At 39.1% G+C, this 25,238-nt stretch overlaps 1 protein-coding gene across 1 annotated transcript in view; it reads left to right on the forward strand.

The window, feature by feature from the left end:
• The window catches only part of GRB2 (growth factor receptor bound protein 2), a 45,460-nt gene that overhangs the window by 14,228 nt on the left and 5,994 nt on the right, over positions 1–25,238 (forward strand). Inside the window, exon 2 of the mRNA XM_009637838.2 lies at positions 21,195–21,292. Within this exon, the coding sequence (XP_009636133.1) occupies positions 21,195–21,292 (98 nt within the window). The remainder of the gene's footprint in view (positions 1–21,194; positions 21,293–25,238) is intronic.

The raw sequence follows: 25,238 nt of genomic DNA on the forward strand, positions 1-25,238 counted from the left end.
TGTGAGCTACAATGACCATTGTAGGCTCAGTCTCTTAAATATACAAAGTTCTCCTCTCGCTTGGTATAAGCAAATTCCATTTAAATGTTTTATTTTCCTTTTATGGAGAGAATTGTGCATGAACTAATGCTATTTTATTAGCCCTAAAGTGAAAGAGGAACTTCATAATATAAGGGGAATTTTTTTAAAGCATCACTTTGACGTGGAGATGTTGCTTTTTTTTTTTTATGCTCCTCATTTTCCCCTCTTACCTCCCCTCCAGTGCGTGATTCAGAAGATTACTTTCAGTAAGCTCCAACAACTGTGGTTTTGGACTTTTTCTAAGGTAGAATGCAAGTTAAACTTGCTTTGGCGTTCTTGGGCCTTGCACTTTCAGTTTAAGTCAGAGTAGGAACGCTGTTTTGATGCTGAAATGAGTGTGTGTTGCAGACCATCAGGCAGCTCTCTGGAGTGAGTGTAGTCCTTACTGTATGGTGATCATCTTTCCTCCTTTTTCAAAAAGGACATTATTGGTATCTTTCTACTTTTTGCCATTCATAATGGCTTCTGGCATTCCATATGGGCTGCTTTTTGGGGTTAGATGTAGGCCTTTTAGTTCTGATAGCTTTCCTTGTTTTAAAGGAATGATGCTTATTCTTTAACATCTAATCCCATGTTTCTGGTTCAGACATTCTTCTTTCCAACTCCTCAGTCTATCATTAGTTATCAAAGCATGTTCTTTGTTCAGTCTACTGAGGAGTGCATATTTCTACAGGCTCTGGTGGGGTGTGTGTTTTTATTTTCTTTTTGAAAGGCTAATCTTTCCTATTTTGCCAGAAATTGGGGGGCTTTTTATGGTTAAACTGAGGCCACTGTAATTCTGAATTTTGTTGTTCTAACTTTGTGAGTACAGAATTGTGGGTGTTTCATTCTATTCTACTGTTGGTTCTCCAGAAATTGAGCTATAATCTAATGATGAATTTGGAGAAAAAAAGAAAAACGGTTTAGTGCTGGAGTGAATCAACACTTCTAACTAAGGCCTATTGTGCCCCAAAAATAGGCTAAACTTAAATGTCATTAGAAGTTTTCTGGGATATAATAGTTCATTATTCCACAGCAGACTGAAAACAATCATACATTTCTTCTTAAACATAAAGTTATCATGAATTAAAGATCAATATGAGATGTTAGTACACCAACCCTACTCTGTGTTTTTATAGGATTCAGTGTGTTTGCCCTATGGAGGTTTACATACGCTAAAGGCATGAGTGGCTATGAAAGCACTGAAGAAGCTTTGTGCAGCGAAAGCTGTCATTTTTGGCAGTTGTGTAAAAGCTGGGGTTGATTGTTAAATGTATTGCCCAAGTCTTCCTACAAAATGACTGAGGATACAACGTTAAGAACATTGACATGTCAGTTGTATCCCTCATGATCAAAGAGCTAGGGGAACTCGGGAAAGAAATGAAGGCTTTATACCTGAAACGAGTTGTTTTGGTCACTTTGTAGATTTAGAAAGATAACTGAGCACAACCAGTTGGTGCAATTTGTTTTTCTTGGCTTCTAGAATTGTTAGAAACACTAATCAAACAGCCTGTGAAGCAGAGTTGTGATTAAATATATTTTCACGGAGTTATTTAGCTGCAAAATCCACTGAAATATTTTTTTTCTGGATTTTTTTTAAAATCTAAAATCTTTGTCTTGACTGGGTTTTTTTGTTTGTTTGGGTTTTGGGTTTGTTTGGTTTGGTTTGGGGGGGGGGTGTGTTGGGTTTTTGTTTGTTTGTTTTTTTGAAAATTAAGTTTTCTTCTGGTATGCCCAGAAGTTTGAATCTGGAGTGTACCCAATATCTTTGGCTAATAAGGATCTTTCAGTACATCTGTTATGTGAAATCTTTTTCTCTTAGCAGAACCTGATCAGGTGGAAATGACCAAAGTTGCTGAGTGAAAGCTCTGTTGTATCTCATAACAACCTCCAGTACTGGCTTGAACAGTCTGCAAGAATGAACTGCTTGAACTGTCTTTGAACTTCAGGTTATTAGTGCAACACCAGCACAAACCAAACACTATTTTTATTTGGTGTTTGTTTGGTTTGGGGGTTTTTTTGTTGGGTTTTTTGGTTTTAAGTGTGGCTGTTGACCTGCTGGGAGCTGTGCCCATCCGTTGAAACATGGGCACAAGAAAATGGCAGTGTGCCATCTCAGGCCTTTAAAAGCAAGTCCCCTAAAAATATTTTTCCATTAAAGGGCCTCTTTATTATTCTCTCTTTCTCCCTCATTCAGTGTTTTGTGGGCAGAAAAATCACTGATGCTAACGTAATGTTGTACAGTAAAGCTGCATCTCGTTTCTTCTTGTTTGGTTCCATTTTATGAGATTGGATTCTGTGACACGTTTTTAAGCAGGTATAATATTCTAGAGCCGTTTGTACAAACTGCCTTCAATTTACTTAATGTGATACATACACTTATACTCTCATACAGGCTTACAAGATCTCTCAGCGTTATGCAAATTTGACAGGAATGAGTCAGATGATATTCAGTGTTCTGATCAGAAACCACTTGCAAGTGTCTTCCTCTTGTGTGTGCGTGTCCCACTAGAGAGGAAGTCTGAGCAGCTTTGCAGTTACTGGAAAACAAGAAGAGTTCCCGCCTCTCTTAAATATTCTCACTCTCTGAAGATCAGCTAGACCAAGTACCTGTACATTTCCTCTCCAGTTTGAGAAGTTGCAAGACATAAATCAGTAAAACCAGATTAAATAAACTATATCAATCAAAAATATGCTAGATTAGAACTGTCACTCTGCAGCTGACGAATCTCTTCTCTGATAAATACAGTTGCAGTTCCTTAGTGATAAATTAGCATTTTAGGTGCCTTAAATGGTGGTTTTTATACTGTGGAAAAGTGAGCTCTTATGTTCTGCTAAGCTGAAATGTTATTAGTTGTATGGGGTGAAATTGCCTTGATTTGTACAGGGAAAGATGAGTTTCATTAATTTCTCTTTATTTTTGTCCAAGCTCATTTATAACTGAATTTATAATATAGTTATGAAGGTGTCTTGTTTTAAGCAAGGGTTTGTTTACATGCAGTTGGATTAAGATTCTGATAGAGAGAAAAAAATCATTCCTGACAGGAGGCTAAAGTTACACTGTTGGTTTTCCTGTTCTTTTTATGTGGACAGGATTGTTTGACCAGCCCTGTGAACTGATGTGATCGGGTCTCCTCTTCTAGCTTTTGTCAGTGAACCATCCCAAAACAAAATGGGTTGTAAGTGCTTTTTGCAGATCTGTATGTCTTCCCCAAAGGAGAGTTAAATTTAACATTTTTTATGCACTGATAAGAGGTAAGGCAGCAATTTATGCATATGTACAGCGTTGAGGCAATAGAAAGAGCTTTGCGTGGATACCAACCAAATTATTAATTGTGGCTATGTCTATATAATACGTTGGAAAATCATGAGTGCTGTGAGTGTGAACAGGCTTTTTGTGGGATGAATTAAGACATGCTGTAAAATTACTGGCTAAGAGCAGATGCATGCAAACTGCAAATGTGCTCTAAGAGTTATGAGATGAAGTACTCTGAACTGACAGGTGAACCTGCCTGGTAAGAGATTGGATCTTGTGGTGCTTTTTTCTTTTTTTTTTTTTTTTCTTCCTTTCTCAGGTCTTTGCATAACTAGCTTACAATACTGCTAAACTTCCCATTGAACCTCAAAGGTCTCGTGTTGCAGGCTTTGATTTAGAGAGCCTGAGGCTTTTGCTGACCTACAGGGTAGGGCTCTTTTTTTCTGGAAAAAGTTAGGAGCTCTTAGCTGTTTGAAAAATAATTGTCCATTTATCTTACAGCTAGCAGTCTGTTTTTTAATTCCTTGGATGTTTTCTTGCTTACCTGTGTTTCGCTTAACAGTGTTGCTTAATCTCAAGGCATCTTCCTGATCCTATTTAGTGCTAAAATATAGCATGCTTTTTTCTTTTCTTTAAGTTTCCCTGTTGCTGATTCTTGGTCAAGTTCCACTGAGGTAGCTGGCTAGTGGCCACCATAGTCACTCTCAGCTATCTTGTATATCTGAGGCTGTTTTATGCTTCCCTCTCCCCTCCCCAGCCAATATTCATATCCTGGAGAATAGAAGAGTTAAGGGCTCATGCCTTGCTGCATCTCTTTAACATGCTGTCTTAAACCAAGATTGAAACTGTCCCTTCCTGCGACTGTTTTGTGACAAACTGATCACAGATGCAAATTGCTGTCTTAACAGTGTTTATGCACCTTACAGTAAAAATCAATAAGCAGTCTGTAGTCATGTGCAGATTTGAGATCTTTGTTTTTCAAATTGGCTCTTTACTCACTGTGTTTCCAGTTAAAGCAGCTGGGAATGGTATTGGCTAGAGTCTCAGTAAACTAGTCGCTTAGTCTTTAATATTCTTCAATATATTAAAATTACATTGATGTATTAGTTTTTCTTACTGTTTATGTAGTATGCATTTGGAGATGCCTGAGTCTCCCTTCCAATATGTTGTATTAGAATCTAGCAAAATACTGACTTACAGCTATGGTGAACCTTTAAAAGCTGCCTATTCTAGGAAATTGGCCTCCTGTTATCTCTGATTTCATGCTTTTTCCATCTGTCTCAAAATGAAGAGATTAGGGCTGATCCTAGCTATGTGTGTGAGGCAGATTATGGTAATCTTATTATTCTGATCTCATTACACTTAGTGTCTAGATTTGAAAATGTCCTGGTTTTAACCCTTTTTTCAACAGCTACAAAAAATTTAGTGAAAAGGTAGTTGAGGCGTATTCTGCAAACTTTGGATTAAAATGTTTATATCATCCTGAAATAATCAAGCTCTCAAAGACTTTCCTAGTTAGTAATATACTTCTTTTTCTTAAACAGACTATCTAAAATGATGAGTAAATCAACTCATTTGAGTTATAAAGGATGAATTTCCCCTGTATATGACAAGAAATAAGTAACGCTTATGAAGAATTCCATTTTCACTTTAATACTTTTTACTCTGGGGAATCTAAAATAAGAGGACCTTCTGGAGATCCTTAGCTCATGATATGTCAGAATATTTTTTTTTCCTAGCTCTTCTGAAAAGAAATGGGCTTTTCCAGAGCTTTGTCCCAATGTTTGACACACAAAAATATAAAACTTAATGGAGTGTCTCTAACTTCTCTGTAACTGTAATGCAAGATGCTGGAAAATACGTAGCCGTGTATTTTAAAAGAAGGGACAACCGAACTGGAGCACTGAATTCCCTAGCTTTTTACTATCTACAGCACAGCTGCGCTATTGTTGCTGGGAGGTTAACTTTAATTGATTGCAAAGGGTTAACTTACTAGTCTGTGATGGAGAAAGGGACTTTCTTCTGCACTGGCCTCGTACCTTTCACTGAGAACACTAATGCAAACTTTTTCAGGTGAACTTTGAGGAATGCAAGAGGTCTTTGTCCTAAACTTGTGGTGGAAGCTATGTCCTTTCTACGTGGTTTCAGGCACCAATTATGAAATAAGTGTTATTGCTTCTTCAGGCCTGTAAATATGAAAAGAAAGCAAAATGACAGCTGCTGATTGTGGGAGTTAAAAAGCAAATATGATTCTCTGTCTTTAAAAGGTTTGTATTGTAATTTCTGTTCACACAGATTCATAGAATATTTGAGATTTTATTGTACTACACTGATGGATTTCTAGACTAGATACTGCAGGGAACTCTTTAAAAGCATTTGCGTATTGCTCTGACTGCTCTATGATAGTCTCTGAACATCAAGCATATTTGGCTGAAGTTGCATTTGGAGGACAGGGAAGAAGATTGGAAAGGACAGGGAAAAGATGTGTTAGTACATCAAACAAAGCTGGGATAGTAGGAAGGAAGATCCTTCTGTGCTTGTTCAGTCATTTTTGTAGGTCATCTAAATTGAAACTTTTTGTTGCATGGTATATATTGTTACACCTGGTTTTGCTTAGAGAGAAGCGTGCAGTGCAGGAACATCACTTCAGTTTCTGGCCCAACTGTCTAGAGTACATTGAGTGTATAACTCTTAATTAGGCTTCATTGTTTTGTAGTACAGGGACCACTTGAGCTTTTCCTCTAGTTGCTAATTCCTGTGCTCTGCTGATGTAAAATTCACAGAAGTGACTGAGCTCCATTGGGACTGAGCAAGTTGGAAAAAAATGGAGCCCTTGCAAATTACATTTGTGGGTTGGTTTTTTTTTTTCTTCCTTCACCCTGTTCAGTTTTGACTAACTTCTTAAACACTTGGGCCAGCACCAGCTGGGGATGGAGAGTGCAGAGGTGAGAATGAATGGCTGGGGGGAAGAAAGGACTGGGAGAAGCTTAACTTAGCTCTGTCATGAATTTTACTAGTGGAATCGCTGCCCTGGGGACATGTCCTTGCTTTACAAACAGGATATTCTCTTTTGTGTGTCACTCTTGTGCTAGTGCAGACATTTGTAGAGTTGCAGTGTGAACTGGTCAGGGAAGAGAGCTAGCAGTGGAGAGGGGTGTTGGGTTCTTTGGGTTTTGTTTTGGTTTTAGCTAAGGTTGTCTTGGATTTGGTTTAAAATTGTTGTGCTGGCTGCACTGGGGGGAGACCAGCTTTGGCAAGGGATCTGGATCAGCGTGCCATAAGCTGGCATTGCTGCTGAATGCTTTTGCTGCTCTCAAACTGCAGTCTTCGTTCCTGCCTTCAGGCTGTACATTTGGCTCAGTCTCATGATGAGCACCATTTGCTTAGCGATTATAGAGCAGCCCTTTCTTTTTGTAACTTGAATTATTTTTCTTGCTGTTCTCAAGAACAACTTAAAAATTTGCTGTACCAAAAATGCTGCTTCTATTGTGCATTCACACTGGGTGGTGATGGTTGTTTTGCTTTGAGTGCTGAGTTGCTGGCAATGTTTTAATATATTTTTAGATAACAGTGAAGTATTTGTTTTTCAAATGTGAGGTAGGAAATTGCAAAGAATAAAGAATTGCATGAGCTGGCTTAGTGATAGCATGCCTGTTCCATTTGGGGTAGTGGAGGAGGAAGGGGGAATAGGTGGTGATGTAAGGACTGTTGCTGTGACTACTCCTCCAGTAATAACTTCTGTGAGGAGCTTTAAAAGGTTAAAGGAAAAGTAAGTATGTTGAAGATCCATTGACTTTGACTCTTGGTATGAATGAAGGAAAAGTGAGTATGTTGAAGTGAAGATCCATTGACTTTGACTCTTGGTATGAATCATATCTCCTCTGTTGTAAGAGGAGGATAATTCAAATGAGCACAGTGAACCATTACTGTAGCAAATGCAAAGCTTTTCTTTTTTTACCCCCTGAACTTCATTCTTGACAAAGCAGGACTTAGTCAGTCTGAGTAAAGGGTTGTCTCTGTAAATGAAGAACTATAAGACTGCCGCATAAAATTATAACAAACGGAGTTGTGGAGGCTCTGCATTGATGAGGCAAGTCTTTAATTTGTGATATCTGTTGCTTTAAGGCAACTGCAGTAAGCCTTACATCAGAAAGATTCACATAGCCTTGAGATTGGAGACTGATTTTTCAAAACAAATTAGAAAAGTGGAGGGGCTTCCTGCAGTATTTTAAGTTCTATTTTCTGGTCTAATTATCACTAGTTAGTCTTTTCCGTTCTGCCAGTGTGTGAAGTCTCCTTGATAAAGATCTGTATGTTCTGTCCAACAAGCATTTATATAATTTTGTTCTCCATCAGTATGCCTGGTAAATTTTATGACCAAAGCCAAATTGTGCTTTCCCAAAGCTAAATTGTGCTTTCCCAAAGCCAAATTGTGCTTTCCCAAAGGTGCAGATGCAACTGCTGTTGCCCATCCTAACAGCAGTAGAAGTATGGCTTCTTTGCGTGGACTGACAGTTGTTTGTGGAGGGATTCTCAGATCCTGTCAGGAGCACTGATGTCACTTTGCAGCAATTGCTCATAAAATCCTGTGTGGACTTTTTAAAATTACTTTTTAATTTTTCATTTCAAAATGAGACTTCAACACCATTTACTTCCCTTTTACAGTAGGATAGGAATTGAAATGTATGGGTGGGAAGTTAGAGATTGCAGTTTGAAATTGGGGAAAATGCAGTTCAAATAGGTGGTGATAATACTATTCTTAGATTGCTAAGGCTGTAAAACCTTTTTGGTGCTAACGGGAAATGGCAGACTTCAGCTTCATTGGCCAAAGTGATCAGCCTTTGCAGCTGGGGTCTGAACTGAGCAGTGATGACGTTTGGGGCAGCTGTCTCAAGGTAGTGGAACATGGGCTTTTCCTTCTGTACTTTCAAATGCAAATTGCAGAGTATGCTCTAGGGACTGACAGAAAAGTACATGTGTGTTTTAGTTGTGTAAGAAATTAGTAAATATTGATTGTTCAGTTCCTGCAGAAGGGATATTGTAGTTAACACTCGCTTGACATCCTTGAGTTTTGCATGTTGGTATGAACACATAATTTTTAAACATCTAGCCCTGATCTTTCCCATGTGTGCAGTGTCACAGTGTGTAGTTGGAAGGGGTGACTTGCCATGCATGTCAGTGATGTAACCTGTAAAGAACTGAACTTGCTTTACCTGGCTGGCTGACTCAAAGGTAACTTTTCTTTCCATCTTACCCATTAAAGGTCCCAGCTTCAATTTCTATACAGCTTGGAAAAAAAGCTTACCTAAATTAAGCCTATCATGAGAAGACACATATACCTCTAAACCTCAGCTGAGTCCCTTGCTCCTGCTTCCCCATTTCCCCTCCTCCCACTCACAGTCAGTTGAGTGTTTGCTTGGTTTTTGCTGCCCCTTTGCAGGACCACCCATGTACTCCTCCTTGAACTCTCGTCCACCTCTTGCCATAGTCTGCTCTATTAACTCTGCCTAGTTAAAACTTTAAGCAAGTGGAACGATTATTAATTCTTACATATGTAAGTTTTGGGGTTGTTTGTTGCAAGAATTGTAGAGCAGGCCTTTTTTTGTGTCTTTTGAAACTGGAATGAAGGGTGTTTCCTTCATGGCAGTGCCCACTCAAGCAGTCCTGCCCTGTTCCTTTCCTTCCCGTCTCCTCGGTCACTTGCCTCAGTTCCAGAGTTATACCCTGCACTTGCTGGTGTGAGTATCTGTGTAGCCAACCAGTCAGCTGAGACAGATGAAAATACACCACCTCCCTAAATTGTTTTGCAGATCAGCTCCCCAATCTGTTGAACTGCATGAGTGCCTGTTAGCACTTTGCGGAGCGCATGTGGGAGGGTGTAGCCACAGGACAGTGACTGCAGAAACCAACTCAAACAGTACTGCTGCCAAGCATCTAGCCGCTACAAACTGATAGTGTAGCCTCTGAGTAGCTGGGTAGTAATTCATGCTCAGAAGTATGAACTGCCTAGTAAGACTGTTAATTCTGAGGTCAAGATGCGTGCAGTATCAGTATTTACAATTATTGCTGACTGTTTTGAGAGGTGCCTGCAAACATTGCTGGATGCAGGCTTAAGTCATCTGATTCTGGCTTACTGCTCTGTGTTCAGCTGAGTGTGTGTTCCACCTTTCAGTGCATAACTTAACAACTGTGGGTTTTGAGGACCATCAATAAGAGACTTGAAATGTACAAAAGTTCAATAATATCAGAGTAACTGAAGTGTTGCATAACTTTTCAAATACATATATATTTAATATGGCAGATATCAAAATTGACCTAGGAAACTTTGTTCTATAGATAATTAGTTGCCAAATATTCCTGATACCATTCTGGCAAAGAGCTGAGTAAGACGGTTTCATATTCTGTAAAGTTTACAATGCTATAAAATATTAAGCAATTGATATTAAATGTAAGAATCTATGCTAGTAGAGTCCTAAAGCCTTTAAATTTTAAAACCAGATGAAGCAAAGTTAAGGTTTTTATTGCTCTGTTAACTTGTTCACACTGTAAAATGAATGCATAATAAATACTGTAATAAAAGTTTAAACAAAACCATGCATTTAAAGAAAAAAAATTGAAGATTATCTATCTTGTAAAAATACGCTAATTGCCCTGAAAGCCTTCCCCACCCCACCCCACCCATAGTGTTCTTAATAGCAGGAATCTGCCTCTTGTCTTGATCTTTGGAAGCATGTTGGACCTTTTGGTCATGGTGTTGTGATAGCTTTTTCACTGGAAAAAAACAAAGCAGCTGCAGATCAAGTTAATTTCCTTCCTTTAAAAGCAAAAAATGAAAGTCTGTATTTCAAACAATTTGGAATTTTTTCTTTAAGGCCTTTACTGATTGCATCTTTTCTTAGTGTGCTTTAAAATGTAGCGAATAATGTTTCTGATTGTATTTCCTGCAGAAATGTAGTTGGTTTCTGGTAGTGGTTCCAGGCAACCTTTACATTTTTTCCTTCTGCCTTGCTTTGTAGCTGGCAGTTAATGTTGGTATCTGTCTTGCTTCTCACCAAATAGTCTGGTTGTCAGTGCAAGGCATGTGCATTTTTTTTCTTTAACTTTTTCCAGATTTTCAAAGTACATCAAGACTGCAGTTTTTATAATGTCTTCAGACATACTGTTAGTCACTTAAACTTGTCAGTGCATCCTGGGGTATCAAGCCACTAATACTCCACTGACATGGGCAGCCTGTTTTATAAGCAACCAGGGAGACCTCATTTAGCTGAAACCTGCTTCTGATAGGGCAGATTGTAAAGATACTTAGAAAACCACAGTCAAGCTTAGGTAGCAGTGGTTCACTGTTTCATTTGAAGGCTCTGTGTGTCTTTCTTCAATATAATCTTGGGTCTGATAATACTGCACTAATGAACTGGGTGATGAAGTTGAGGGTTTGAAGAAATGCATTATAAAACCAGGAAGATATTCAACAAGGATTAGTGTACTATCATACATATAGGCAGAAATAACTGCTCCGATAAAGGATGAGGAATAACTAGCTATGTATCAGTTCCTCTGAAAATACCCCAAACATTACCGTGGAAAACTGTTTGACATTGAGGTGGTGTCACGCTCTTAAGACAAGCAAAACTCATAATGAGATGTATAGACAGGGCTGTAATACCTGTACAACATGCAAAGAAATTCTTCAACTCAGTGCATGTAAGGCCTTGGCAGTGGAGCACTGTAGTTTGAAGTCCACAAGACAACTATAAAACTGTTCTCTAGTCACATACCCTAAATTTCTGATCAAAGACTGATGAAGTCTGCATTGTTCCACTAGTAATCATCTTCCCTCCTGTCCAGATTTTCCAGCACTGGAGTAGATGGGCCTTACATGGTGCTGTATTTTTTCAGGATGCCAAGTGAACTGAGCAATATTCAGCTTCAGTAGCTGCAGTTACATTCTCTGAAGGTTTGTCTTGTGCAGATGTTCATTATCAGTTTGTCTTCCTTAATGCATCCTTTTGGACTTTAACCTGCTATTACTTCTGTACGTCATAGTAACTTTATTGCATACAAGCAATTAGAATGGTTGTAATAGAGAAACTCTTACATGGAGCAGTTGCTCAGTGTCACTCCACAAATAACTGGTCCTATCCAATTAAAAGTGATAGGTAAATTGCTTGCATTTGTGTGCTAGGAAAAGCAGTAATTAAGAAGGAAAGAACAGGAATGGAGTGATGGACTTGGTGGTTTCTTGGGCAGTGAGCTATAGAAAAGATAATGGTACACATCCTCCATTTGGAATAGAAAGCATGACTGTCTTAAATTTAGGCATTTGTTATCTTTCATTCTTGACAGAGAATGTTTGGATTTTTATATTTGTAGAGGCTTGTGTGGGACAACTAGCAAGGAACTCTGCCTTCTGGTCCTGGCTCTGTTGTATGATCACAGAGGATTTGTCCCTGTCTCTGTGAGACAGGAGTATCTGCTTCCTCGGAGATAGTGAGAAATACCTTCTCCAGCAGTGCATTTTAGTAAGAGATACTAGGACAAAATAGGACAAGTGCAAATAGAAATAGGAACTATAGGGTATTCAAGTAAAATTGTTATGCAAAGCAGATTAAGAATGTATTTCACAAGCTATGAATCTAGTCTTGATTTATGGACTGTCATGCATATGTATTTCCCCAGGGTATTTTTCACTTTTACTGTATGTGACCGGCTTCATTTGTATTGTAAAACTTTGAAAGGGCAACCAGAGCTGGAATGACAAGCACATGTTATGATTGATTACTCTTCATTACCTTTTTCTATTTTTCGGTTTGATATACGCTATCAAGTAATGGTTTACAACAGAGCCAGCATAATGAGAAAAGCTGTGAGAAATGTATGATTTTTATATGCTTGCAAACTGCCACAAGATCGCTGCTGATATTTCTGCAGTGTTTCTCTGTTAAGCTTGAAAGCAACACTGAAACACCCTCATTGGAATGCTTGATAGCTTTTTTTATTAATTTCTGGTAGAGTGACTTTCGACCTTCATCCCTCAGAGCTTGTGCCAAGAGCTCTTAAAAAAGCCCTACAGGCCTGAAAAGTTGTAGTTGATTGTGCTTGGATAAATAGTCCAGAACATATAATAGCAAATGTGTTTTATGCTTAGTATCCATGTTGCTAAACTTGAAGGGATAGCTAGAAACAGCCCTTCTTTTAAGACAGCCTGGAATTTATAGCATTTGTGTTAGCAGCAGGTACAGAAATAGAAACCAGGAGACCTTACTCTGACCACTAGGTAAAAGTAGTTATTTCAAAAATTTTCTTCTCTAAATTGAGGGTTTATTTAGATGCTTAAGGCAATGTATACTCTGTTCCTTATGTGCAGGTGTGTATATATGCATTTGGGTTATTTTGGGGTGTGGTTTTGGACTTTAAACCTTTCCCAGCTAGAGCAGGTTTTTACTGGGAATTCAAGGTTGTTTTCTTTCCTCGGTAAGAAAGAGGGGAGGATGACACAGAGCTCTCTAGGCTTCAGAGCTTGACCGGTTCTTCAATTTGTATGCCTTGCTGATGGTTCGTCTTTTGGGACCCTGCTTAAACCTAAATTAAACAGTGCTAATCTATTTACTTTTTAAATAAAAACTCAATGAGGAAAGACACTCATTTGCAAGCAAATGACCATACCCACTAGTACCTGAGTAAACTAATCCACACTGCACAACAGAAAACTGACAAAATGCTCTGCTCTTCAATGCTTCCAAATTCAATGTGGATTTGGTTTGAGATTAAGGAAGGATGTTTTGTCTTCTGTTTCCGTGATAACATCCTGAACACTACAGCTAGTTATAAAAGGCGTTTGGTCCTGGTCTTTAGTCACTGTAAACTAACCCTTGGTCTGTTAGGGAAAAACAACACTCCCCTTCCTCTTTTTTAAGAAACTGTTCTTGTGAATCTCATACCATTCTGCTCTCTACATGTGCAAGGCAAGCTGGGGAGCTTAGGCTGTGTTAACAGTCTTTTTACTTACTTGCGCTCCATTTTGATCAAGCACTGAAATGAGATGGTGCATTCATTGTAACATCCAAATGTTGAACAGTCATCCTTACGTTATGAAGTTTGGCAGAATTAGTGTTCACTTAAGCACCATAAAAGTTGCTGAACATAAAATGAATCTCACTTCTGAGAGTCCCTGCTGTTACTGAAACACTTGTGGGTCTTTTAGATGAGGGAAGCCTAATTAGAACACTAGCTGTAGCTACTTCTAGCTCTCTAAAGCTATTTTTGTTTGGGTTGTAAAACCACCAATACTGATTTTTACTGCAGGCTGCCATTCTTTCTATAATGGAGATTTCTTGAAAATACGTGATTTGTGGTAGCTATAGCTTAACCTTTATACAAGCAGTAGGCAAAAGTAATTTGAAGAGAATTCTGTAATCGCTGAGGCTGACATCTCGCTATCCTTCTCAAGTAACATAGGCAGAACTGGTGAATTTGTTATCATTTTACCTCTGAGTTTGTGCTAGTGGAAACTTCCTACACGGAAGGAAACTTCATTAGGAAGTTAGCAAAGTTCTTGAGCTTTATTGACTCCTTCCAGGATCTCCATTAGACATTTTTGGAGGTCACTACAATGTGCTTTAAAATACTGTGTGTTTTCCTCCCATCTCTTTGTGCCACATAAACCAAAAAAGGTGAGCCATAGGGAGAGAGGATTGTTGTCTAGACTGTTCTTTTTTTACTTCTCTATCTTTCTCCTATTATCTTAAATAAATAAATTAAGTCTTCATAACTGAAGCCTTTTACCAGAGGGGAAGTAGTAGTACAGACTTGCAAGGCCTGAGAGGCACGGTAAGTTACTCTGTACTGAGTTCTGTCCTTGTGGCTAGACTTGATTTTACCCCAGCTAACTTAAAGTTGCTTCAAGTACTCTTGTGTAACATATGGGGGGAAAAAAAAGGTGGTTTTGAAGTGAAAGCTTGAATGCTAATTCCTAGCTACATTCCTCTCTTTGGACTTTGCTTTGTTACAACATACTTTACTGTACTTGCCAGCCAGTGCTGCTGTGGATTTCTTGACCACTGTATCTCTCTATCTGGAGTTTTGCATGGTGAAATATTGCATGGAATTGTAATTGCGACTTACCTTTATCTCGTGTAGTTAAAAGTAACATCATTTCCTGTAATCTTACCCTGCTACTGCTCTCCATCAACCATTTCTGAAGGTTAGGGGAATATTGGATTTACCGATAAACATTTATATGGAACGAACCTCCAGCGATTAGTAGATTTGTGCAATAGACTTGGAGCACAACATTATTTACCATTTAGAAAGAGAAGCTTAGATCCTAGAGTGGCTTTGTCCTGTGACTTTCATTGTCATTTTTGGTTTGTTGTCTCTCAACTTTGTCTTGTATTTTACTTTGGATGAGTTTCCAGGTTCCTTCAAGATGAATGGAAATAACTTGGTTTCTTTAAGAAGAAAGTATATCTAAAGACAGCGCTGTGTAACCCAGACACTAGCCTTTTGATTTGAACAGCTTCAAAATTTGCTCTCCTTGATTCTTGCTTTCAGCTCCTTGGCTTGGTGCACTAAACACTGTCCATGTGAAAAGTGAGCATGTGTGCAGTGTTGAAGTAGCAGTCGTCACTTCAGATAAGGCTTCTGGCAAAAGCACCGCTGGAGGAGTGGGGAAGAAGGGCCCTTGTACTTCTCATTTGTTGTGGTGGGAAGACTTTCTGCATTTTTTTTTTTTTTTTAGTTTGTATTTTGTGCTCTTTTTTTGCCTTTAAAAAGATAAAGAGGGGAAGAAATGTTTCTATAGTGATGATAAGAATTGGGGTGAGCGCAAGAATGAAAAACTGTATCCATAACACATTATTGCATTATATTACAATCTGCATGCATTATTTACGTATTATAATACTTGGTAGTGGAGTGCAGTTTAAGAAACAATCTTTCTCTGGCTGTTTCCAGTAACACTTGCTCAGTGACACTTGCTCAGTGATTGTTAAGCGTTTTCACAGCTTTTTATATCTGCCTAGGGAGCAAGTATTCACAGTCGTAAAGCATGTCCAAACATGGTGCTTCAGGTTTTGATCTGAAAAATGTGGGTATTTTGCATTTCCCGTGTCTGATTATGATGAGTTGAATCTAAGGAGAAGCCTAAAATATTTTAGCAGTTATGTGTTTTTGAGCTAGCACCTTAATCGTCTAATGTATCTTTTTGCATTGAACGTTTGAAGTTAAAATTAACCGTACTGTGTGTCATGATGAGTAGACCATGAATTTGACCTGAATTACAATGACATTTTGACACGCAGATTACCCGGGGTTTCCTTAAGATGCCATTTCCTCCATACAGCCACCTTGTTGATGGCGCTGGGCAGCCAGAGTGAGGAGAATTCATTTGTTCGGGGGATTTTGAGCAGCATGAGAATGAGGCAGGGAAATGCAGGTTACCAGGCCACATCTTGGGCTGTCTTCTGCAAAACCCTGAAGGGGTAAATTTGAATATCCTGCGGTGCCATTTGCAGTAAGTTTGTGGGGAAGAAAAATGCTATATAATGGACTGTGGTGAACTTTCTCTGTTGAATCTGGGTGTAGCTTTCCTTGAAGCAGTGGGTGCTTGCTGGTTTTGTAGCTAGTTTGTGCCTCTCTTCTTGGAGCAGAAAAGGAGCCATTTTTTTCTGAAATGAAAAGCTGTGTTAAAAGCACCTGTGTTGAGGGGGAGAACTGTCCTTCCAACCACCGTTCCACCCTGGGATAAGTGATTTCCAGGCTTAAAAATTCATTTGCAGCATTGCTACCTTTGAATCAATTGTTAACTTTTTGAATTTTAATTCCTGCCCTAGTTTGAGTGCCATGGGTGCTTTCCTTGGATTCCTGAGACTTTGGGAGTGTTTTTAATATACTGCATTGTTTTCTCTGTGGCAGCATCAGCACAACTTTGTCAAGGAGAAAAAACACATTGGTGGTAACAGTAGTACTTGAGTATTACCTTCTGTTTCGGTTAGCACAGCAAGAAGCCCGAAACATTACAATTCAGGGAAAAGAGGAGGTTCAGCCAAAGCTCAGAGCCCTCTCTGAATAAGTTTTTGGGGTTTTGTTTCTCCAAAACCCAAGTATTCTGATGAGTTTGGCTAAATTTGCAAGCACATAAGTACATTTGAGGCCTTTTGTTTAGTTTTATGTTCGCACATGGGAGTCAGCTTGAGAGTTGAGGTGCCAGATCTGCTTGTTACGTTGCAGTTTAGTGCCTGCATGTTGCTGAAAGTTGTTTGGCTTTGAGAGGGTCAAGATTGGTGTGCAACAATTCACAAGGGTGGAGGAGCCGTGCTTGGAAGTATGTATGGAATTGAAAATGGCTGGGGATGCTTGCTGGGTGTGAACTGTTCTAGCTGAAATTTGGGAAGGGCCTTGTGCAGCTCTTCATCAGTGCCTCTTCTCCATTTCCATGGGAACAGATGGGCTGTTGTTGATAAGAGATCCATTATCAAACTAGGAAATTGACGGGCGGCAGTTGAGCCACTATTGCTGTAAAACAGGGCTGACTACAGACTGAGGACATCACATGGCAGTATGTGTTCAAATGTAGTGGCTAAAAATATCCTTCCTTCTTCCTCCTCTCAGGCACAGATGCCCCAGTGTGAAAGGAAGAGTCACTCTGGCATAGACTTGATTAGATCTATAGCAAACAAGGGGATTGGCTGCAAAGGAATGCTTTATGGTTTGACCTATATAAAGAGCAGCAGTTTTCAACAGTTGTTGAGATAAGGAAGAGTTTGCACCTTTTAGATTTTTTTGCAGACTCTGAAGGCTGTCTCAGTTTCATTTTGTTGCTTAATTTATCTGTATTTATTTGTACTTGGGGAAATTTTCAAAGCAAAGTCCAGTGATACATGCAGTACTTAGACTAAATTTTATAGCTTTGGTAATTCTGGGAAAATCTTACCATAGTTCAATTAAGAATCTTCATTTTTCATAGCAGCATAGCTCTGGTTTTTAAGTATCCAGATGATAAATTTTAATCTTAATTATTATCTGGAAATCACTTGGAGGCCAGTTGGAGCTATGAAACAGATTTACTGGACATTTTTCTTAAAATGTTTTGCAGCAGAATGGTTTAATTACTTAAAGTCAGTTCTTCATGATTTAAAAGAAAAGAGACCAATGTAGATGTAAATGTTGAAGTTGGACACGCCAGTGCAGAGAGTTCTTACCTGTGTTCCCAACTTACTTTGTATTTCATTAATGGCTGTTAGTGGCATAAGGCTTTTTTGAAAGTTGAAATTTTACATGACTATTCTGCCATAATAATAGCTACATAACTTCATAGCAGACACCAGAATTCCAGCCTTGTGCACACAACTGCAAAGTTGTTCTGAATTTAAGGTACTTCAGTACAAGTAATTTTTGCTTTACTAAGCATTGGGAGCAAACTCTAGCGGTGTCTATTTGAGAGACAGTCAGAAAAAAATTATTTTGTAGATATCTGTGTTGCAGAGGTGACTCCTCTTGAAATGATACGTGAACATGATTGGGAGCAAACTCTAGCGATGTCTATTTGAGAGACAGTCAGAAAAAATTATTTTGTAGATATCTGTGTTGCGGAGGTGACTCCTCTTGAAATGATACGTGAACATGGAGCTTTGTAAAGAAAACAGTACATTCTGTTGCTTCTGCAAGAGTGCATGCTGAAAGACCCGGAAAGGGGAAAACAGGGGTGTTTACAGGGTGACTCTGTGTGTATAAGCTCTCTGGTATATAATACAGGGCATGGATAGTTTGGCTGTCTGCCAGGGTGTGAATGGAGCTGTGACAGCTAGTTAAAATGATCCTAGAAAGGACAACCGGCTATGAAGATACGTCAGTCTGGGTGTGAAGCAGGAAAAAGTCCTTGGAGCAAAGAAAGGCCCTGAAGGGGGGGAGCTGTGGAGGATCCATTATTATAGCAGAAGTCCCCCGAACAGGTTGTACATGCATATGTGTAGGCAGTTCACCTTACTATGCCTTTTATCCAGCTATTTTTTTTTTTTTTCCCCGGTCACAAAGCTTAATGCATGCCTCTGCAATGCTCCCTCACTGGCATTTGGCTTCAGGCCAAGCATTAATGACTACCCCAAGCCCAGTGTGATTTGGCTACTCCAAATCTATTAGCATATCTTCAGAGCAAGATAAAACTCATTAAAATAATTTACATTTGGGAATTAGAATTTCTGATAATTTTTAATACCTACAATTTACCCATTTTTTTTTGTTCTTGGAAAAAGAACAGACTGCCATATCCCTTAACTGCTCTCTGATGGTAATAAAATGAGTTTGTAGTACACAGTCTTATCAAAGGTTTGATCTGTGCTATCTTCGATAAAGGAATGCACACTACTGCATAAGATATGGCTTATTAGAAATCACATCACAATGTGTTATGTTTGTGTTCTATTGTATTGTAAATGACTCTAGTGATGGCAGCTGAGGTTTTAACAACCAAACTTCCTGGTCGTTCAAGCTATGTGCCAAAATCTTTGCATGAGTTGTAGATCTGGGCTTCAACCTGTGCCCTCTGTCTCCCTAGTCTCTATGCAATTCACTTTTTTACATACCTATTTTTAATCTCCATCTTCCATGCTCAGTATCCCAGAGCTGCCTGCTGGTGTCATCTACCTATATTTCATATCCTGGGGTTGAATCAGTTTCTGCACAGAACGCTGTCTCGCAGCCAGTACAGTGGTTGTGAGAGATGTGTACGGTTTTCTTGCTTAAAGGCAATTCAGCAGACATCAGCTGATCTGCGTCAACTCTCCATGTGCAAGCTTTTACCTCAGAGCCTGTAACAGAGCCACTCTTGGAACTGCTCATGACCTGCGGTCAGATTATCCTTGCTAAATGACTGAACTGTCATGCATGCTGAAACAATGCTTATAAATAAATAAATGGAAGCCCACAAGTAGTAACTGCACAAAAGATAGCTTGAATATTTTTATCCATATAAAAGTACTCAGGATCTTTTAAGTATTAAAGTCTCTTCAACTGAAAATATCCTGAAATGGGCTGTAAAGGTGCCTGTCTTTGCTTACTTGAAGTTCTGTAGATGTGGCCCTGCTGCTGTGCTAGTTCCCCAGTGGAAGTGCTGGCACCTGGGGCATGTACATCCTACTGTCAGCCTCTTGGGTTGGGAGTTAAGGAACAGGCAGGTAACTACTACCCACTGTAATTCACTGAGGAGAGTCAGATTCTGTTCTCTTTTTGCTTTACTGGACTTCACTTTAGTAGGTGTTGAGGTTTTTCTCTTTTATGTGCAGCAGTCCACAATGAGGCAGATTAGGGTGTTGATAGGTCACGTGTTTTTGAAAGGCAGCAAACATTGATCTTTAGAGTTTAATTTTCTGAAGCACTCCTATCAGCTGTAAGAATTGTAAGGTCTGCACTTGCAAATTCCTCTCTGCTTTTCCTTTTTTTTTATTTCCTTTCATCACTCTTCCAGAAAAGAAACGTAGTGAGATAACAAAAAAAAAAAAAAAAAAGTTGAAAATGGCAATAATTGCTTATGAAGATTTTGGGGTTTTGGTGGATATCTTCATAACTGCGTGTGTACGTAGTATGTGATCTCTGGATCTGTGTTCATATTGTCTTTCACTTTGCATTTCCTCTTCTTTCCACATTCAGGCAATGCTAATCATGTGATACTTTGGTGACTTTAGGCTTTAAGTATATGTCTATCCCTTTTTAAAAAAAAAACCTCAGACCCAGCTTTTTATTGGCCATTGTCGCAAAGTTAAAGAACCTCAGAAAGCTGAGAAAGAATGAAAGTGCTCAGGAAAAAGTGTTTTGATGCTTAATTTTAAAAGGGGGCCAGGTTCTGTGTGATGTTTACTTGCAACACCAACCAAAATCTTTTTGAGGAAAGGTAGTTTCAAACTATAGCATGGTTTTATTTACGGAACGTAATACTACTTTATTTGAGAGACTACTTTCAGTCAGCACATCAGGCTTGCCTATTGCACTGTACCAGTTGACAGAAATTCAGTGAAAAATAAAGCACCAAAGTTTTTAGAGCAAGTATGCTTTGAACTATCAGTTTGTCCTTTTTTAAGCTACGTATTCATGTGGCTCCTGATCTTCATTAATTTTAGAATAAAGTTATATTAAGAAAAGTAATTTTTAAATAAATAAAAAAAGAAACTTTGTTCATCTATGTTTGCTGTTTGTATGTGTTTAACTTTATTAACATAAAAAATGGTCAACAGGCAAGTCGCTGTTTCTGCTGTCCATATTAACATGATTTTAACTTGTATTGGCAAAACCACTGAAGCTGCCAGTTGTATTTGTGGCTGGGCCTGTGCTATTGTTGTCATGAGGGAAGTTTTTTTATAAATTTCTCCATAATATAGATGTGACCTAGAATCTTTAACTTATCCAGTGTGCAACCAGTGCAAATGCAGAAAAGCTGGATGAAATTGTGTTTATGCTGAAAGCATCAGGTTTGTCAGCTGAATTCAGGAAAAAGTGATCATTAGAAGTGATAAAGAATCAGGATTTCTTGGCTTGCAGGTTTTGGACAGAATTTCTTGGTGATGACAGCCAACTTAATCTTTGGCACAGATCTTGGTCTAGTTATGTTGTTAAAAGTACCTGTGCACTTACAGTGACTTTCTTACTAAATTATGAGGGTTTGGCACTAAAATACTTTGGCTATTTTAAACTGCTTGTCCAGCTTTTTGCTCACCACAGTTCAGAACACTCATGAGGTGCAGTGGAGCAGCATGACTAGCACCATTTTTATAGGTTCATCTTACAAAAACAGTCTGTCTTTGAAACAAGAATGGGAAGGGAAGAATAAGCTAGTACCTCCATCATTTTACTGTATCTTGAAATAAGCTTATTTTTTGTTTGCTTCCTTCAGGTTTTGAATGAAGAATGTGATCAGAATTGGTACAAGGCAGAACTCAATGGAAAAGATGGCTTCATTCCCAAGAACTACATAGAAATGAAACCACATCCGTAAGTAGGGCTTTGGTGATGGGCTCCCCTGATCAATCTTCTGCATGCCCTCTCAAACACAAGGAAGGTTTTCTGCTGAATACTTTGCAAAGCGTACCTTACCAGATCTACCAAAATGTATGGATAGATAAAGGATGGCTATTGAGTTGTATCTCTGGCTGTAGTGTTTACAGTAACTCATTTCACAGCTAACTATATAGGAGGGTATTTTTGGAAGCTTTTCTGGTGGTTGCTCTGGTGTTTTGCTGTAGGGTCAGACAGACTGACCTTGGACGCAGCAGGCATAAACCAGCAGAAAACTAGTTAGCAGAGAGTTGTCACCACCACTGCCCCAGGAAAAAGAGTGATCATGTTCCTATGATGATTCTCTAATTTACCTAGTGTAGCACATAAAAGTAAAAATTGTGGCATTCAGAGTTCACCAAAAAGATATTTAAGGATATTTGGAGCTGCACTCTTAGTATGTCTATGTCACATCTTGAGTATAGAATCATTGAATAATTTAGGTCAGACAGGACCTCTAATGTTCATCTGGTCCAACACCATCTTCACAAAAGAGGCCAACCCCAAACAAGTGTGTACTGTTATGCAAGTATAGTTGCATTGACTTGCAGCTCCAGAGAACTGGATTTGAGTAACTACTTTGAACATTTGGGGGTTGGACTAGATGATCTCCTGAGGTCCCTTCCAACCCTTACGATTCTGTGATTCTGTGATTTCCTCTTAGATACAAAGAATCTGGCATATGAAAATAGTAGCATTTCATGATTGGGTATGTTTTTTGTGTCAGTTCATGTATTTCTGCTGTCTTCTACTAAACTCCATTTCTGCCAACCTTTGAGATCCTTCAACATCTGAACAAGAAAACAGCAAGCTCTAGGTAACAGATTCAAAGGGGAGAAAAGGTTTAGGGAGGAGCAGCAAAACCTGTAATCAGGGTTTTTACAAGGAACTGTAGGGGTTCAGTTGCCCACAAAAACTGATGATTGATTTGTGAATTGTTGGCTGGAATTATATAATGAAGATACTGCAGTTAAATCCAATCAAGAATTATTTTTCTAAGGGCTCTTTTGAAGTAGCAGAAGGAAGCTTTTCAGGGATTACGTCCCAAGAAGGAGAGGAGATATGCTGCTTTAGTGCAGCCAAGTGGGAAGTGAAGCAAGGATGCACAAGAAAATTCCAAAGTTGTTTAAAGCCTTGTCTGCTGCAGTGACATGTCTAGTTTACCCTGATCATTCTAGTCCACTGGGGATCACAAATGTACATTGCAATTTCTCTCTCATTGATTTGAATTATCATACATCTTCTCTTAACAGTTTTGCAGGCATTTGAGTTATACTGCAGTGATGTTTCCTATGATGATGATCAGTTTGTTTTCTAATCATCCATGGTATTTTGTTTTAGGCAGATAGAACTGTCAGTTTTTTACTTTTTGATATCAAAGGGGAATGAACAGTATCTCAGCCTGCAAGTGGGTGAATTCGGGAGTGTTTTTTAAGCATAGTTAATTTGACCTTTTCTGAAGATGTTTAAACTGCTGATGACAGCTGGATGGAGTTAGGTCCATGTGCCAGCAATGCTGGGAGTCTTAACTAGTGCATTGACAACCCTGGGAAATTATGCAAAAGTTTTTATAGTGTAATGTTAGCTGTAATACAGAGCTCTCTAAGTTGTCCAGCAGGTCATACAAAAAGCGAATTGCAAGCAGCTGACCAGGTTTGAGAAAAGGAACATTCTCTTTCTCACACTAGTATCAAACCATGTTGTGGAAGGTGACACAAGAGCTTTTCAAGAGGATTTGGAAAGAAAGCAACTGAAAACAGCTTTAAGTCCTGTCTTAGGATCTGAGACTTAAATCCTACAGCCCCATAGCTAGTCTAAAATTCAGTGGGTTTTCTTGCTTGTATTTTGCAAATCTGCCAGTTTGCTTTGTAACTACTAGCAAATGAAGCTGAAAGGAAAATGTGCCTCTCGGCCACCAGCTGAGTCACCTGGGTTCTGAAGGGTTAATCCGAATTGCCACATCAATTATAAGCATGATACTCAGAGAAGAGCTGCAGGAAACTCTGGGCAAGGGAGGCTTCCTGTGAAGGCACAGCAGTGCAGTTCAGTGGCAGGACTACCTTTTGCTCTTTAAGGAGGCAGGGGAAGAATTTGCCCTTTGTGAAACAGCCTGGATCAGACTCACAGTGTGTGTATCTCAAGTGTTTGTGTTCGTAATCAGCTTTTCTTGAAGATATTGCTGAAGTCGTGCTTTGCAGTATTGTAACTTGTGTGGAGGAAATCAGCCAAGCTAAATGGTCATGTGAAGTAAAGCCAAAAGAATTGCCAAACTGACTATTGAAATGAGTCTGAACACGATGTGAACTTTGTGTTGTACCGATCAGTGCATTTTCCTCTAGCTGTGCAGCATCAGCAGTAATGCCTGGATTTGGTTTTGCAGTGCTGACTGGATGAGGTTCACCTACAATACAAAGCTAGTTAGAGACAAGTGTTATCAAGCTTAGCCCTTCAGCAGGGAAGCTCTGGGAATGTTGTGGTCCATTTATTTGACCTAATTCTCTTGCATATGCTGTGATTGTTAATTTTTTTCCATCATTCTGTAGCAAAGATTCATATGTGCACAACACTTCTGATGCTTTACAAGTGTGTACTTAAGTAGACACTAGTCCTTCAGAATAACTTTTGTTTCTTTCATCTGTTGTAGCTCTTTCAGGCTTTCCTTCTATTTTAGAGATGGGTGAGGTTTTTTTTTTTTTTTAGATGAGGCTTTCATTTCCAAGTCACATGCAAGTAAATGAGAATTATTTAAGAATAAAACATAATTCAAACGCTTTGTAAACAAGAAGTATGGCATGATACCTAAAATCATAATATAAAGCTTGCTTTGTGTAACATTTGGCAGAGGCAAAATTCATTACTTCCTTACCTTTCTGACAATTGGGCCAAAAGCCCAGGAAACTAAATATTACCTTTGAATTCTGAAAGAGTTTCACATAATGGTTTCTCTTAGTGATTTCTGAAGGCAGCAGAGTACAGCGAGAGACAGGTAGGTGCTCCCTCTGCTGTCTCTGCCACCACCTCAGGTGCCAAGAAGCAGTGCAGATGCTAAATCAGGAGGAAAATACTAAATGCCATGAAGTTCTTTATCACTGGAAATAGGATGATTGTGGGAGAAAGCTTTTCCTTTCCATTCCAGGGGATAAAAAGTACACAACAAGACTTGCAAGCAAGTAAAACATGTCTAGGTGATCATGGAAACTGAGTTTGTAAACAAGATGTATAATTTTCAGTGCCAAAATGCTTTTCATAATGGAGTTGCGTAGCTAAATGGAGTGAATAATCCTTTTACAAGGGGGATGTCCTGGAGTTGTTTTATTGACTCTGTTGCATATAGTAGAAATGCATCTGCAGACGCACCATTGATATAATATAGGGATGTGGTTTTGTGTAGCCTCCCATGACGAGCAGATACCGAAGAACCAGTGAGAGGATTGAGGGCTGCCAGGAGCTGGAAAGTCTGGTAATCAAGTAATCGGGTCCTCCTGCTCCCCTAGAGATAGCTGCTTCTCAGAGAGGGAGATCTGGTGACTTTGTGATTTCATGAAAGCTTCAACTTCTCTTAAGAATGACTGTTTCAGGAAGGGTTCTGCAACTTCTGTCTTTTCTGCACCAAAACCTTCACTGTAGACAGTGAACTTTGTGAGTGGAGCTCTTGTTACTAAATGCTTTCCTCTAAGGTCAATCATCTCCGTGGTTATAGGCTGTGGTAAGTGCTTCTGTCCTGTGTGATCTGTTACTCGGAACTGAAAGCTGTACTTTTTGGTTGTGAAGATGGTTCTGCTTTTCCCACGCCATGTGACCTACCACCCAGCCCTTGTTTGTCTTTAATCTTGGATTAGTCTGGAAATGCAAATGTAAATGTGGGTGAGAATCCCGTGACCAG

The sequence above is a fragment of the Egretta garzetta genome, unplaced genomic scaffold (assembly GCF_000687185.1).
Source record: "Egretta garzetta isolate BGI_Z169 unplaced genomic scaffold, ASM68718v1 scaffold34, whole genome shotgun sequence".
In the NCBI taxonomy this organism is placed as follows: domain Eukaryota; kingdom Metazoa; phylum Chordata; class Aves; order Pelecaniformes; family Ardeidae; genus Egretta; species Egretta garzetta.